The sequence below is a fragment of the Salvelinus alpinus genome, chromosome 30, assembly GCF_045679555.1.
Source record: "Salvelinus alpinus chromosome 30, SLU_Salpinus.1, whole genome shotgun sequence".
Taxonomy (NCBI): Eukaryota; Metazoa; Chordata; class Actinopteri; order Salmoniformes; family Salmonidae; genus Salvelinus; species Salvelinus alpinus.
Window position 1 is genome coordinate 1,549,450 of NC_092115.1, and position 15,082 is coordinate 1,564,531.

General features: G+C 45.3%; 1 protein-coding gene across 5 annotated transcripts in view; it reads left to right on the top strand.

Annotated features, from left to right (window-relative positions):
• Positions 1-15,082, top strand: part of LOC139559660 (FYVE and coiled-coil domain-containing protein 1-like) — a 60,926-nt gene that overhangs the window by 14,666 nt on the left and 31,178 nt on the right. For 3 of the 5 annotated variants that reach the window (XM_071375850.1, XM_071375851.1, XM_071375853.1), the window contains exons 7-12: positions 6,470-6,554; positions 6,622-6,966; positions 7,108-8,721; positions 11,018-11,110; positions 11,189-11,289; positions 12,715-12,882. In XM_071375850.1, coding sequence (XP_071231951.1) covers positions 6,470-6,554; positions 6,622-6,966; positions 7,108-8,721; positions 11,018-11,110; positions 11,189-11,289; positions 12,715-12,882 — 2,406 coding nt within the window. The remainder of the gene's footprint in view (positions 1-6,469; positions 6,555-6,621; positions 6,967-7,107; positions 8,722-11,017; positions 11,111-11,188; positions 11,290-12,714; positions 12,883-15,082) is intronic. The other 2 variants (XM_071375852.1, XM_071375854.1) reach the window with 2 other exon arrangements.

Here is a 15,082-nt window from a genome sequence, read left to right on the forward strand (position 1 = left end):
GTAAACATTAATTAACTAGGAAGTCGGGTCACCACAGAAAATGTTGAGAATTACAGAGTTATAATTTTCCGAATATAACTCTTCAGATATTTTAATAGCTGATCGATTAGTCTCATTATTATTATTACCTCATCAGTTCTCATTACTGAATCTCGCAAACCCTTGAATATCTGCACGAACCCTAGCCTAAATCATGAATCAGCGATACAAATTGGCATAATTATTTATTTACTAACTAACTAAATAATCACACAGAATTACATAACAAATGGTAGATATTTGGGTTACTAAATGATACAACGAAAAAGTCCCGAGTGGATAAAGCCGATATGACGGTAGACAAAGGGGTGGGGACTGCGAAAGAGCGGGAAAGACAAAATGGATTCACCACACACAGTGGATAATTGTGTTAAGTTCATGTTTTAAGTATCCCTATATTTCTGTTATTACGGGGCTATCACTCAGTCAAGAGTGCGCCTGCGCAGGGAGTCTTGTAGTTGAAGGACCTAGCCTGGAGTGTAGCCAAGGTAGCCATTCCACATAGTGTGTTCATCTAGTATTGTAAACTTTGTTAAACTGGAACTTTGTCGTTGTGTCATTTCGAGTTAACATTGGTAGCAGAGGATGGCTAATAACTACAATGTGCCACCTCGCTTCGACGAGAAGAGGTCGTACGAAAGTTGGAAAAATGAACTTGGAATTTGGACACGGGTTACTAATCTGGACGCGAAAAAGCAAGCACTTGCGGTGGTATTATCACTCGAGGGAAGAGCGAGAGATACAGCACTGGAAATATCCATTGAGGATTTGAACAAGGATGATGGTATGGGAACTTTGATCACAGCACTGGATTCTGTGTTTCTTAAAGAAGAGAAAGACCGTGCCTAGGAGGCATATTCAAACTTTGACAGTGTTACGAGAGATATTTCGGTTGCAATGACGGACTACATCATTGATTTCGAACAGAGGTACAATAGAATGCGCAAATACGACATGGTTCTCCTGGGTGCAGTGTTAGCTTTCAAGTTGCTAGATACTGCCTGTCTGGATGGCAGGGACATGGTTCTCCTGGGTGCAGTGTTAGCTTTCAAGTTGCTAGATACTGCCTGTCTGGATGGTAGGGAGAAACAGTTGGCTTTGACTGCTTGTACTGTGCTGACTTTTGCAACAATGAAGTCGGCGCTAAAAATCATTTTTGGTGAAAAGACGTCTGTCGCGCCAATAACAGATGGAATGCAAGTGAGTGACGCAGCATATTACACTGAGCAGCAGAGAAAAGGCGCCAACAAGTCACCTTCTCAAGACAACCAGTAGAGGGCGCCATTTCCCGGCACAAATCCACTGGACAAATATGGAAGGAGATCAAAATGTGCTATTTGTCAAAGCACTTACCATTGGGTTAAAGACTGTCCTCATAAAAATGAACAAGTTAAACTAACAGAGGAAAATGTAAACATAGAGATAGAGCAGTGTAACATTACACTGTTTTCAAATGAATCTGATACTGAGATTTTTATAGTTGAATCCTTAGGATCTGCTGTGATTGATACTGCATGTACACGGACAGTGTGTGGTGCAAAATGGCTTGATAGCGATGTCAGTGAACTAAATATGAAAGAAGTACAAAATATGATTGACACACCAAGCAACAGAGCTTTCAAATTTGGAGATGGGAGAAACGTCCTTTCTATCAAGAGAGTTAACCTTTCTGAACCACCCATCCCGGTTCCGGGATAATTGTCATCAGCAACGCTGAATAGCATAGCGCCACAGTCAAATAATATTACTAGAAAATATTCATATTCATGAAATCACAAGTGCAATATTGCAAAACACAGCTTAGCCTTTTGTTAATCCACCTGTCGTCTCAGATTTTGAAATTATGCTTTACAGCGAAAGCAATACAAGCGTTTGTGTAAGTTTATCGATCGCTCGACAAAACATTAAGTACACTTAGCATCAGGTAACTTGGTCACGAAAATCAGAAAAGCAATCAAATTAATCGTTTACCTTTGATGATCTTCGGATGTTTTCACTCACGAGACTCCCAGTTAGACAACAAATGTTCCTTTTGTTCCATAAAGATATTTTTATATCCAAATACCTCCGTTCGTTTGGCGCGTTATGCTCAGAAATCCACAGGAAAAAGCGGTCACGACAATGCAGACAAAATTCCAGATAATATCCATAATGTCCACAGAAACATGTCAAACGGTTTTTATAATCAATCCTCAGGGTGTTTTTCAAATATCTATTCGATAATATATCAACCGGGAGTGTTGGTTTTTCAATAGGACCGGGAGTAACAATGGCCGCCTTTCTCTGTCGCGCACAACTCACTCTGAGAGCCCCCACCTATCCACTTACTCAAAATAAAAGCCTGAAACTATGTCTAAAGGCTGTTGACACCTTAGGGAAGCCATAGAAAAAGGAATCTGGTTGATATCCCTTTAAATGGGTGATAGGGATGCATAAGAACAGAGAGGTTTCAAAAACAGAGGCACTTCCTGATTGGAGTTTCCTCAGGTTTTAGCCTGCAATATCAGTTCTGTTAAACTCACAGACAAAACTTTGACAGTTTTGGAAACTTTAGAGTGTTTTCTATCCTAATCTGACAATTATATGCATATTCTAGTTTCGGGGGCTGAGAAATAGGCAGTTTCAAATGGGTACGTTTTTTTAGCCAAAAACGAAAATACTGCCCCCTACACTTACCAGCAAAAATTGGTCAGACTAAGTGTCACATTGAAACAGAGGTGGTCCCTACAGATATCCCCTTACTATTAAGCAAAGCTTCCCTCAAGAAGGCAGGGGCTGTACTAGGCATAAAAAATGACAAGGCAGTGATGTTTAAATAACCAGTGACTCTTGAACTTACTACCTCGGGCCACTATTGTGTAAATATTTTAGACAAAGCCATCACACCACACATGTAAAAATGAGATTCTGATGGACACAAAGCACCTTTCAGCACTACATGCAGCGAGAAAAGCATTCACTGAAGCAGAATGCTCAGAGAGAATTCGCAGGGCTCTGCGTAAACAGCTACAACCCACCGATGAGAAGTACGAAACTGGAAACAAAGTGTACTTGTTGACTGTCAAGAGTGGAAAGGACCGGGAGTAGTCATTGGCCAAGATGGCGTTGGTGATATTTGTGAGGCACGGAGGCATCATTGTCAGGGTGCATTACTCAAGATTGCGGAAAGTAAATGATCAACAAGATAGAGGGGCTGTTGCTGAGAATCAGTCTCCTAATGAAAATGACAAAAAAGACACAGTAACAGACACAAACCTACCAGATGTCGCATCCAATGATATGGACACCGAAACTGACACAGGAAATGGAGCCACAGGTAATGCCACAGGTAATACTTGTATGTCGTTGTTGTCTCTGTTGAAAACACTTGATCGTCCTGTAGGGTTCATCAGAGACTCTGGTTAACTTTACCAGAAGTCACAATGTCTTTTGTGGTTGTAGGTGGTTAGAATGGATACTTTAGAGCACCATTCGGAAATTTTATCATAGAATAGATGCTTCGGCGGTTGTCGGTATTCTCGTACTAGACTTACGTAATTTCTAGCTGCAGACTAGTAATTATGTATCTAAGATTTGCTCTTGTTCTGTAGTGATCGATAGTCTCAGAGTTTAACCATTTCAAGCCGTGTAGCCAAAACTTAAGCTGTATGGTCTCCGTGGCCTATATAATTGTACCCATTAAACGTGGGCACTCTGTCCCGGCGTTCTCTGACTTAATGTAGATTTTGTAAGAAGTGGGTTTTATACTCTGTGGAAAAAGGGGTGGTTCTTTGATGCGTAATGTGATGTCTGGGCTCAGGGGGCTGTGGCCACTGACTAGTTAATCTTTATATGAAAATCCATACTCTCATTTAGAAGGTTAATATCACATTACATCTTTTCACGAATAGTTTCATGTTTAATCACATACGTTTCACAAAATTTAGATGTAAACCTGACAGCTGGGAAATGTACACTTTAAGAGATACAGTTATGTGTGTTTCCTGTCCTTCATGAGATCACCAAATGAAACACACTCGTCATGACTGTCCCTTAAGTGTCAACGGACCATTCCCACATTCTCAAAAGTAGAAATATTGTTTAATTCTCCCATTTTGGGGATTAGGAGTTTGGCCAAGTCTCTCTCTGTGTCCCACAGTCACACATTCCAATCTCAATTCTACAGACCCAGAAACAGAGTATTTACGACTGTCATAAACTGTGGAGAGAGAGAGGAGGGAGGGGCTATTTGTATTTATTATGGATCCCCATTAGCTGCTGCAACAGCTACTCTTCCTGGGGTCCAGCAAAATGAAGGCTATGACCCTCCCCCCAGGGCATGTCATGACACAAGCCCTTAACCAACAATGCAGTTTTCAGAAAATAGAGTTGACAATAAGTTGACTATACTATACATGACTATAATTCACTCTGTTGTGATATAGATGACTATAGTTCACTCTGGTGTGATATAGATGACTATAGTTCACTCTGGTGTGATATACATGACTATAGTTCACTCTGGTGTGATATACATGACTATAGTTCACTCTGTTGTGATATACATGACTATAGTTCACTCTGTTGTGATATACATGACTATAGTTCACTCTGTTGTGATATACATGACTATAGTTCACTCTGTTGTGATATACAGTGGGGAGAACAAGTATTTGATACACTGCCGATTTTGCAGGTTTTCCTACTTACAAAGCATGTAGAGGTCTGTAATTTTTATCATAGGTACACTTCAACTGTGAGAGACGGAATCTAAAACAAAAATCCAGAAAATTACATTGTATGATTTTTAAGTAATTCATTTGCATTTTATTGCATGACGTAAGTATTTGATCACCTACCAACCAGTAAGAATTCCGGCTCTCACAGACCTGTTAGTTTTTCTTTAAGAAGCCCTCCTTTTCTCCACTCATTACCTGTATTAACTGCACCTGTTTGAACTCGTTACCAGTATAAAAGACACCTGTCCACACACTCAATCAAACAGACTCCAACCTCTCCACAATGGCCATGACCAGAGAGCTGTGTAAGGACATCAGGGATAGAATTGTAGACCTGCACAAGGCTGGGATGGGCTACAGGACAATAGGCAAGCAGCTTGGTGAGAAGGCAACAACTGTTGGCGCAATTATTAGAAAATGGAAGAAGTTCAAGATGACGGTCAATCACCCTCGGTCTGGGGCTCCATGCAAGATCTCACCTCGTGGGGCATCAATGATCATGAGGAAGGTGAGGGATCAGCCCAGAACTACACGGCAGGACCTGGTCAATGACCTGAAGAGAGCTGGGACCACAGTCTCAAAGAAAACCATTAGTAACACACTACGCCGTCATGGATTAAAATCCTGCAGCGCACGCAAGGTCCCCCTGCTCAAGCCAGAGCATGTCCAGGCCCGTCTGAAGTTTGCCAATGACCATCTGGATGATCCAGAGGAGGAATGGGAGAAGGTCATGTGGTCTGATGAGACAAAAATAGAGCTTTTTGGTCTAAACTCCACTCACCGTGTTTGGAGGAAGAAGAAGGATGAGTACAACCCCAAGAACACCATCCCAACCGTGAAGCATGGAGGTGGAAACATCATTCTTTGGGGATGCTTTTCTGCAAAGGGGACAGGACGACTGCACTGTATTGAGGAGAGGATGGATGGGGTCATGTATCGCGAGATCTTGGCCAACAACCTCCTTCCCTCAGTAAGAGCATTGAAGATGGGTCATGGCTGGGTCTTCCAGCATGACAATGACCCAAAACACACAGCCAGGGCAACTAAGGAGTGGCTCCGTAAGAAGCATCTCAAGGTCCTGGAGTGGCCTAGCCAGTCTCCAGACCTGAACCCAATAGAAAATCTTTGGAGGGAGCTGAAAGTCCGTATTGCCCAGCGACAGCCCCGAAACCTGAAGGATCTGGAGATGATCTGTAGGGAGGAGTGGGCCAAAATCCCTGCTGCAGTGTGTGCAAACCTAGTCAAGAACTACAGGAAACGTATGATCTCTGTAATTGCAAACAAAGGTTTCTCTACCAAATATTAAGTTCTGCTTTTCTGATGTATCAAATACTTATGTCATGCAATAAAATGCAAATTAATTACTTAAAAATCATACAATGTGATTTTCTGGATTTTTGTTTTAGATTCCGTCTCTCATAGTTGAAGTGTACCTATGATAAAAATTACAGACCTCTACATGCTTTGTAAGTAGGAAAACCTGCAAAATCGGCAGTGTATCAAATACTTGTTCTCCCCACTGTACATGACTATAGTTCACTCTGTTGTGATATACATGACTATAGTTCACTCTGTTGTGATATACATGACTATAATTCACTCTGTTGTGATATACATGACTATAGTTCACTCTGTTGTGATATACATGACTATAGTTCACTCTGTTGTGATATACATGACTATAGTTCACTCTGTTGTGTCTGTAACTCTAGGAGGACTCTGGGGTCTAACTCCGCCCACCTCTATAAACCTCCCAGTCGCTGTTCCAGTGTCAACAGCCTGGTCAGCTACTCAGGGGTACGTACTGATTGATTCATTCGTTGATTGATTGAGTGACTGACTGACTGATTGACGGTCTCTCTAGTTGCAGGAGTTCAAAGGTCAAGAAGGCGGTTCCAGTTTGCTGGCTGACCTGGGGGAGGAGTTAGGGGAGCAGGGGGAGGAGCTACTTGGAGTCCCCACTCCCTGCACTGCCGCAGACGACCTACGCATCCAGGTTGACCATTCAGAGCTCAGACAGCAGGAGCTGCTGCACCAATCAGAGGCGAGACAGGCGAAATTGCTACAGCGAGTCAGAGAGCTAGACCAGGAGGCAGAGGGGCTGAGGGACGAGGTCAGAGAGCTGCAGGGGAAGCTATTGGCTCACAACCAGGAAGCTGTGGCAGCCAACCTCAACAACATGGATCTGTTGTCTAAACTAGACAGCCAGGTACCAAACGTTTGTCTGCTACTAGGACATTATTAATACACTTCTGCTGTGTGGCAGTATGCACCTACTATTGTATTTCATGTCACTAAAGCAAAGTGTAAAAAGTGAATGTTACTTTGATATTGATTGATTGATGTGCAGGAGAAGGCGAGGCTGGAGGAGGAAGGGGACACAGCGCTACAACAGACCCAGGTTCTGGAGGAGGAGGAGGAGAGGGACACAGTGCTACAACAGACCCAGGTTCTGCAGGAGGGAGAGGAGAGAAAGGAGAAGGGGGAGGTGCAGGATGAGAAGGAGGGAGAGGAGAGGAAGGAGAAGAGGGAGCTGCAGGAGGAGAGGGAGGGAAAGGAGAGGGAGGAGCAGGAATGGAAGGTGATGGAGAAGCAGCTTCAGGAGTTGAGGGAGGAGCTGAGGTCCAGGGACAGAGAACTGACGGAGAGTAGAGAGAAGATCAGACAATTGGAGGAGGAGAACACTGACAGACTGACTGGGGCGGGGCAGGAGAGAGAGAAGGGAGAGATGGATGGAGAGAAGGAGAAGCTAGGAACAGAGAAAGAGACTGACGAGTGTTCTCATAGTAATCTACATAAGGCTGGGTCTGCAGAGGGACTGTCTATGGAGAAGAACCAGCATCTTTCCTCTAAGTCTGAGCCCCAGACCCAGGACCTCTCCCCCTGTCCCCAGACCCAGGACCTCTCCCCCTGTCCCCAGACCCAGGACCTCTCCCCCTGTCCCCAGACCCAGGACCTCTCCCCCTGTCCCCAGACCCAGGACCTCTCCCCCTGTCCCCAGACCCAGGACCTCTCCCCCTGTCCCCAGACCCAGGACCTCTCCCCCTGTCCCCAGACCCAGGACCTCTCCCCCTGTCCCCAGACCCAGGACCTCTCCCCCTGTCCCCAGACCCAGGACTTCTCCCCCTGTCCCCAGACCCAGGACCTCTCCCCCTGTCCCCAGACCCAGGACCTCTCCCCCTGTCCCCAGACCCAGGACCTCTCCCCCTGTCCCCAGACCCAGGACCTCTCCCCCTGTCCCCAGACCCTGGACCTCTCCCCCTGTCCCCAGACCCAGGACCTCTCCCCCTGTCCCCAGACCCAGGACCTCTCCCCCTGTCCCCAGACCCAGCAGCTCCTCCACCCAGCTGTGTTGGTGGCCCAGCTGCAGCTGAGCCAGGGGGAAGTGCTGCGGCTGCAGACGGAGGTTGTGCAGCTGGGAGCAGAGCTGCAGATAAGGAGTCAGGTGGAGGGGCTCAACAGACAGCAGGTAGAGGAGCTGCTGCTGGCCCAGGAGAGGGAGGAGGCTCTGGGGCAGGAGCAGCGCCGCAAGACTCAGACTTCACAAGGCCTAGTCCTGGAGCTGGCCTCCGCCAGGGAGGAACTCCACAGCCTGAAGACACGCTACGATGGCCTGGCCCTGGAGCATGTAGACATCCGGGAGGCCCTGGACCACGCCAACAGAGAGACAGCAGAGCTCGGGGTCCACATCTGCAGGCTCACCGCCCAGAATGAGGAGGCGCGAGAGCGATGGGAGACGCTGTCCACCAGGTTTCAGGAGGAGCTGAACACCAGCATGACCTCCCTGCAGCAGGAAAACCTCGGCCTGCAGGAGCAGCTGCTGAAGGAGCGGGAGGAGAAGGGGAGGCTGGGGGAAGAAGAGCAAGGAGACATCAGGGCTCAGAAGGAGGCACAGCAGGAGGAGATCCAGGCGCTCTGCTATCAGCTCAGCAACCAGACCATAAACCACCAGACACAGTTACAGGTCAGTATAGTACTACAGACACAGTTACAGGCAGTACCGAACTAGACACAGTTACAGGTCAGTACAGAACTACAGGCACAGTTACAGGTCAGTCCTGAACTACAGACACAGTTACAGGTCAGTACGGAACACAGACACAGTTACAGGTCAGTACTGAACCACCAGACACAGTTACAGGTCAGTACCGAGACACAGACACAGTTACAGGTCAGTACTGAACTACATACACAGTTACAGGTCAGTACTGAACTACAGACACAGTTACAGGTCAGTACTGAACTACAGAAAGTTGCAGGCCAGTGCTGAACCGCGGACACAGCTACGGGCCAGGCCAGTACTGAGTGACAGACACCGTCACTGAACCACATACACAGTTACATGTCGGCGCTGAACTACAAGACACAGTTACAGGCCAGTCCTGAACTACAGACACAGTTACATGCCAGTCCTGAACTACAGACACAGTTACATGCCAGTCCTGAACTACAGACACAGTTACAGGTCAGTACAGAACTACAGACACAGTTACAGGTCAGTACTGAACCATCAGACACAGTTACAGGCCAGTACTGAACTACAGACATCGCTACAGGCCAGTACGGAACACAGACACAGTTACAGGTCAGTACTGAACCACCAGACACAGTTACAGGTCAGTACCGAGACACAGACACGGTTACAGGTCAGTACCGAACTACAGACATGGTTACAGGTCAGTACCGAACTACAAAAACAGTTACAGGCCAGTACGGAACACAGACACAGTTACAGGCCAGTACTGAACTACAGACACAGTTACAGGCCAGTCCTGAACTACAGACACAGTTACAGGCCAGTCCTGAACTACATACACAGTTACATGCCAGTCCTGAACTACAGACACAGTTACATGCCAGTCCTGAACTACAGACACAGTTACAGGCCAGTCCTGAACTACAGACACAGTTACAGGCCAGTCCTGAACTACAGACACAGTTACAGGCCAGTCCTGAACTACAGACACAGTTACAGGCCAGTCCTGAACTACAGACACAGTTACAGGCCAGTACTGAACTACAGACACAGTTACAGGCCAGTCCTGAACTACAGACACAGTTACAGGCCACTCCTGAACTACAGACACAGTTACAGGCCAGTACTGAACTACAGACACAGTTACAGGCCAGTACTGAACTACAGACACAGCTAAAGGTCAGTAAAGTGCTACAGACACAGTTACAGGTCAGTAGTGAACCACAGTTACAGGTCGGTACTGAACCACAGACACAGTTACAGGCCAGTCCTGAACTACAGACACAGTTACAGGCCAGTCCTGAACTACAGACACAGTTACAGGCCAGTCCTGAACTACAGACACAGTTACAGGCCAGTCCTGAACTACAAAAACAGTTACAGGCCAGTACGGAACACAGACACAGTTACAGGCCAGTCCTGAACTACAGACACAGTTACAGGCCAGTCCTGAACTACAGACACAGTTACAGGCCAGTCCTGAACTACAGACACAGTTACAGGCCAGTACTGAACTACAGACACAGTTACAGGCCAGTACTGAACTACAGACACAGCTAAAGGTCAGTACAGTACTACAGACACAGTTACAGGTCAGTACAGAACTACAGACACAGTTACAGGTCAGTACAGTACTACAGACACAGTTACAGGCCAGTCCTGAACTACAGACACAGTTACAGGTCGGTACTGAACCACAGTTACAGGTCGGTAGTGAACTACAGTTACAGGTCGGTACTGAACCACAGTTACAGGTCGGTAGTGAACTACAGTTACAGGTCAGTAAAGTGCTACAGACACAGTTACAGGCCAGTCCTGAACTACAGACACAGTTACAGGTCAGTACAGTGCTACAGACACAGTTACAGGTCGGTACTGAACCACAGTTACAGGTCAGTAAAGTAAAGTGCTACAGACACAGTTACAGGCCAGTACTGAACTACAGACACAGTTACAGGCCAGTACTGAACTACAGACACAGTTACAGGCCAGTCCTGAACTACAGACACAGTTACAGGCCAGTACTGAACTACAGACACAGCTAAAGGTCAGTACTGAACCACAGTTACAGGTCGGTACTAAACCACAGTTACAGGTCGGTACTGAACCACAGTTACAGGTCGGTACTGAACCACAGTTACAGGCCAGTCCTGAACTACAGACACAGCTACAGGTCAGTAAAGTGCTACAGACACAGTTACAGGTCGGTACTGAACCACAGTTACAGGTACCGTTTGTGATCTAATGCACAGTGTTCTAGTGAGAGGTTGTGTATCTACCCCAGCTTCTGTCTGAGGAGCTGAAGACTGAGAGGTCTGAAGTGGAGGTGGAACAGGAGAAGAAGATATACCTGACGACCAAGCTGGAGGAGATGGAGGTCAGGCACACATCTTGTCACTCCTTCCTAACCTCCACCCTCCTAGACCTTCTATCAACTGAACATGTTGTTGTGCAGAGTGAGAAGCAGGATCAACTTCTAGAGGATAACACCAGCTGGATCGCCACATCACAGCAGATAATACAACAGAGAGAGGAGCTGCAACACAACCTCACCAGGTATATAGGTTATATATATGTAGTACACAACCTCGCCAGGTATATAGGTTATATATATGTAGTACACAACCTCACCAGGTATATAGGTTATATATATGTAGTACACAACCTCACCAGGTGACTGTATATAGGTTATATATATGTAGTACACAACCTCACCAGGTGACTGTATATAGGTTATATATATGTAGTACACAACCTCACCAGGTGACTGTATATAGGTTATATATATGTAGTACACAACCTCACCAGGTGACTGTATATAGGTTATATATATGTAGTACACAACCTCACCAGGTGACTGTATATAGGTTATATATATGTAGTACACAACCTCACCAGGTGACTGTATATAGGTTATATATATGTAGTACACAACCTCACCAGGTGACTGTATATAGGTTATATATATGTAGTACACAACCTCACCAGGTGACTGTATATAGGTTATATATATGTAGTACACAACCTCACCAGGTGACTGTATATAGGTTATATATATGTAGTACACAACCTCACCAGGTGACTGTATATAGGTTATATATATGTAGTACACAACCTCACCAGGTGTATAGGTTATATATATGTAGTACACAACGTCACCAGGTGACTGTATATAGGTTATATATATGTAGTACACAACCTCACCAGGTGACTGTATATAGGTTATATATATGTAGTACACAACCTCACCAGGTGACTGTATATAGGTTATATATATGTAGTACACAACCTCACCAGGTGTATAGGTTATATATATGTAGTACACAACGTCACCAGGTGACTGTATATAGGTTATATATATGTAGTACACAACCTCACCAGGTGACTGTATATAGGTGTTATATATGTAGTACACAACCTCACCAGGTGACTGTATATAGGTTATATATATGTAGTACACAACCTCACCAGGTGACTGTATATAGGTGTTATATATGTGACCTGATTCAGGAAGCTAGGTGACTGTATATAGGTGTTATATATGTGACCTGATTCAGGAAGCTAGGTGACTGTATATAGGTGTTATATATGTGACCTGATTCAGGAAGCTAGGTGACTGTATACAGGTCATATATATACTGTATACATGTGAACTTTCATGTGGCTTAATAACACACTTGTATTTCATCTGTAAATACGAATGAGATTGTTACATTACGAGCCTCGTTGGTTTGGCCACCGAAAAAGACAGCATCTTTCCCGCTAGCCATGATTGGCTGAGATAATGAGTGGGCTGGACATGCCGAAAGATGAGTTTGGATTGGTGTGTCATATAGCGCGCTTCTGTCTATTTGAGCTGGTCAGTATGTCTAGGTAATGGGATTAGGTGATCAGGTGCTGTCTTTAGGTGTAAGGATTGTATTATACTCATGTATTATAAAGTTGTAGTATTATATCTATGTCTCTGTGGTATTACATCAGGAGTGAAGAGAGCCTGGTTGTGTCTCAGAGGTCCTGTGAGGAGCTGAGGGAGGGACTACGGAAAGCCTTTCAGGACAAACAGAGCTATGAGCTCCGGACCTCAGCTGAACTGGACGACCTCTACCGCACCAAGATCAATCTGGAGGAAAGACTCATAGAACTCATCAGGTAATCAATCAATCAACAAATCAGTCAGTTGATTTGCTGATCAATCGATCTCGATCTATCATCAATAATTATTTGTAACTGTGGTGTGTGGCGCCCCCTGTGTGCCAGAGAGCGCTGCTGCTCAGACTGCTACAGCCAGTATACAGCCGGCTATGGTAGAGCCCCATCCTCAACAAGATACCTGTAGTGTGTGTGCGTGCGTGCGTGCGTGCGTGCGTGCGTGTGTTTTAGAGGTCTTCATGGGCCTAAAAAGTTGTATTCGTTACGAAATGGACCTGGGGTTTTCCCACCCGGACCCTATATGCATGAATTAATTAAAACAATTTAGAGACCAGTTCCGAACGGAGACAACTGACCCGTTCCATATAGACCTGGTCGGATCTGGATCTGGGGAGGGGGGAAACCCTAAGGTCGATGTCCGCCCCGCGCTGGAATTGAATTAACATAATAAAAAAATCGCCATAAAAATCTGTCAGTTTAAGTTAGAGATGTTTTGTTTTATATACGTCTCAATCCACTGCATCTGCCTATGTAACACTTCCTGCTTCTACCTATGTAACACTTCCTGCATCTGCCTATGTTACACTTCCTGCATCTGCCTATGTTACACTTCCTGCATCTGCCTATGTAACACTTCCTGCATCTGCCTATGTTACACTTCCTGCATCTGCCTATGTTACACTTCCTGCATCTGCCTATGTTACACTTCCTGCATCTGCCTATGTTACACTTCCTGCATCTGCCTATGTTACACTTCCTGCATCTGCCTATGTAACACTTCCTGCTTCTACCTATGTAACACTTCCTGCTTCTGCCTATGTAACACTTCCTGTATCTGCCTATGTAACACTTCCTGCTTCTGCCTATGTAACACTTCCTGCATCCGCCTATGTAACACTTCCTGCATCTGCCTATGTAACACTTCCTGCATCTGCCTATGTTACACTTCCTGCATCTGCCTATGTAACACTTCCTGCATCTGCCTATGTTACACTTCCTGCATCTGCCTATGTAACACTTCCTGCATCCGCCTATGTAACACTTCCTGCATCTGCCTATGTAACACTTCCTGCATCTGCCTATGTTACACTTCCTGCATCTGCCTATGTAACACTTCCTGCATCTGACTATGTAACACTTCCTGCATCTGACTATGTAACACTTCCTGCATCTGCCTATGTAACACTTCCTGCATCCGCCTATGTAACACTTCCTGCATCTGCCTATGTAACACTTCCTGCATCTGACTATGTAACACTTCCTGCATCTGCCTATGTAACACTTCCTGCATCCGCCTATGTAACACTTCCTGCATCTACCTATGTAACACTTCCTGCATCCGCCTATGTAACACTTCCTGCATCTGCCTATGTAACACTTCCTGCATCTGCCTATGTTACACTTCCTGCATCTGCCTATGTAACACTTCCTGCATCTGCCTATGTAACACTTCCTGCATCCGCCTATGTAACACTTCCTGCATCTGCCTATGTAACACTTCCTGCATCTGCCTATGTAACGCTTCCTGCATCTGCCTATGTAACACTTCCTGCATCTACCTATGTAACACTTCCTGCATCTGCCTATGTAACACTTCCTGCATCTGCCTATGTAACACTTCCTGCATCTACCTATGTAACACTTCCTGCATCTACCTATGTAACACTTCCTGCATCTGCCTATGTAACACTTTCTGCATCTGCCTATGTAACACTTCCTGCATCTGCCTATTTAACACTTCCTGCATCCGCCTATGTAACACTTACTGCATCTACCTATGTAACACTTCCTGCATCTGCCCATGTAACACTTCCTGCATCTACCTATGTAACACTTCCTGTATCTACCTATGTAACACTTCCTGTATCTACCTATGTAACACTTCCTGCATCTGCCTATGTAACACTTCCTGTATCTACCTATGTAACACTTCCTGCATCTGCCTATGTAACACTTCCTGCATCCGCTTATGTAACACTTCCTGCATCTACCTATGTAACACTTCCTGCATCTACCTATGTAACACTTCCTGCATCTGCCTATGTAACACTTCCTGCATCTACCTATGTAACACTTCCTGCATCTACCTATGTAACACTTCCTGCATCTACCTATGTAACACTTCCTGCATCTACCTATATAACACATCCTGCATCTGCCTATGTAACACTTCCTGCATCTGCCTATGTAACACTTCCTG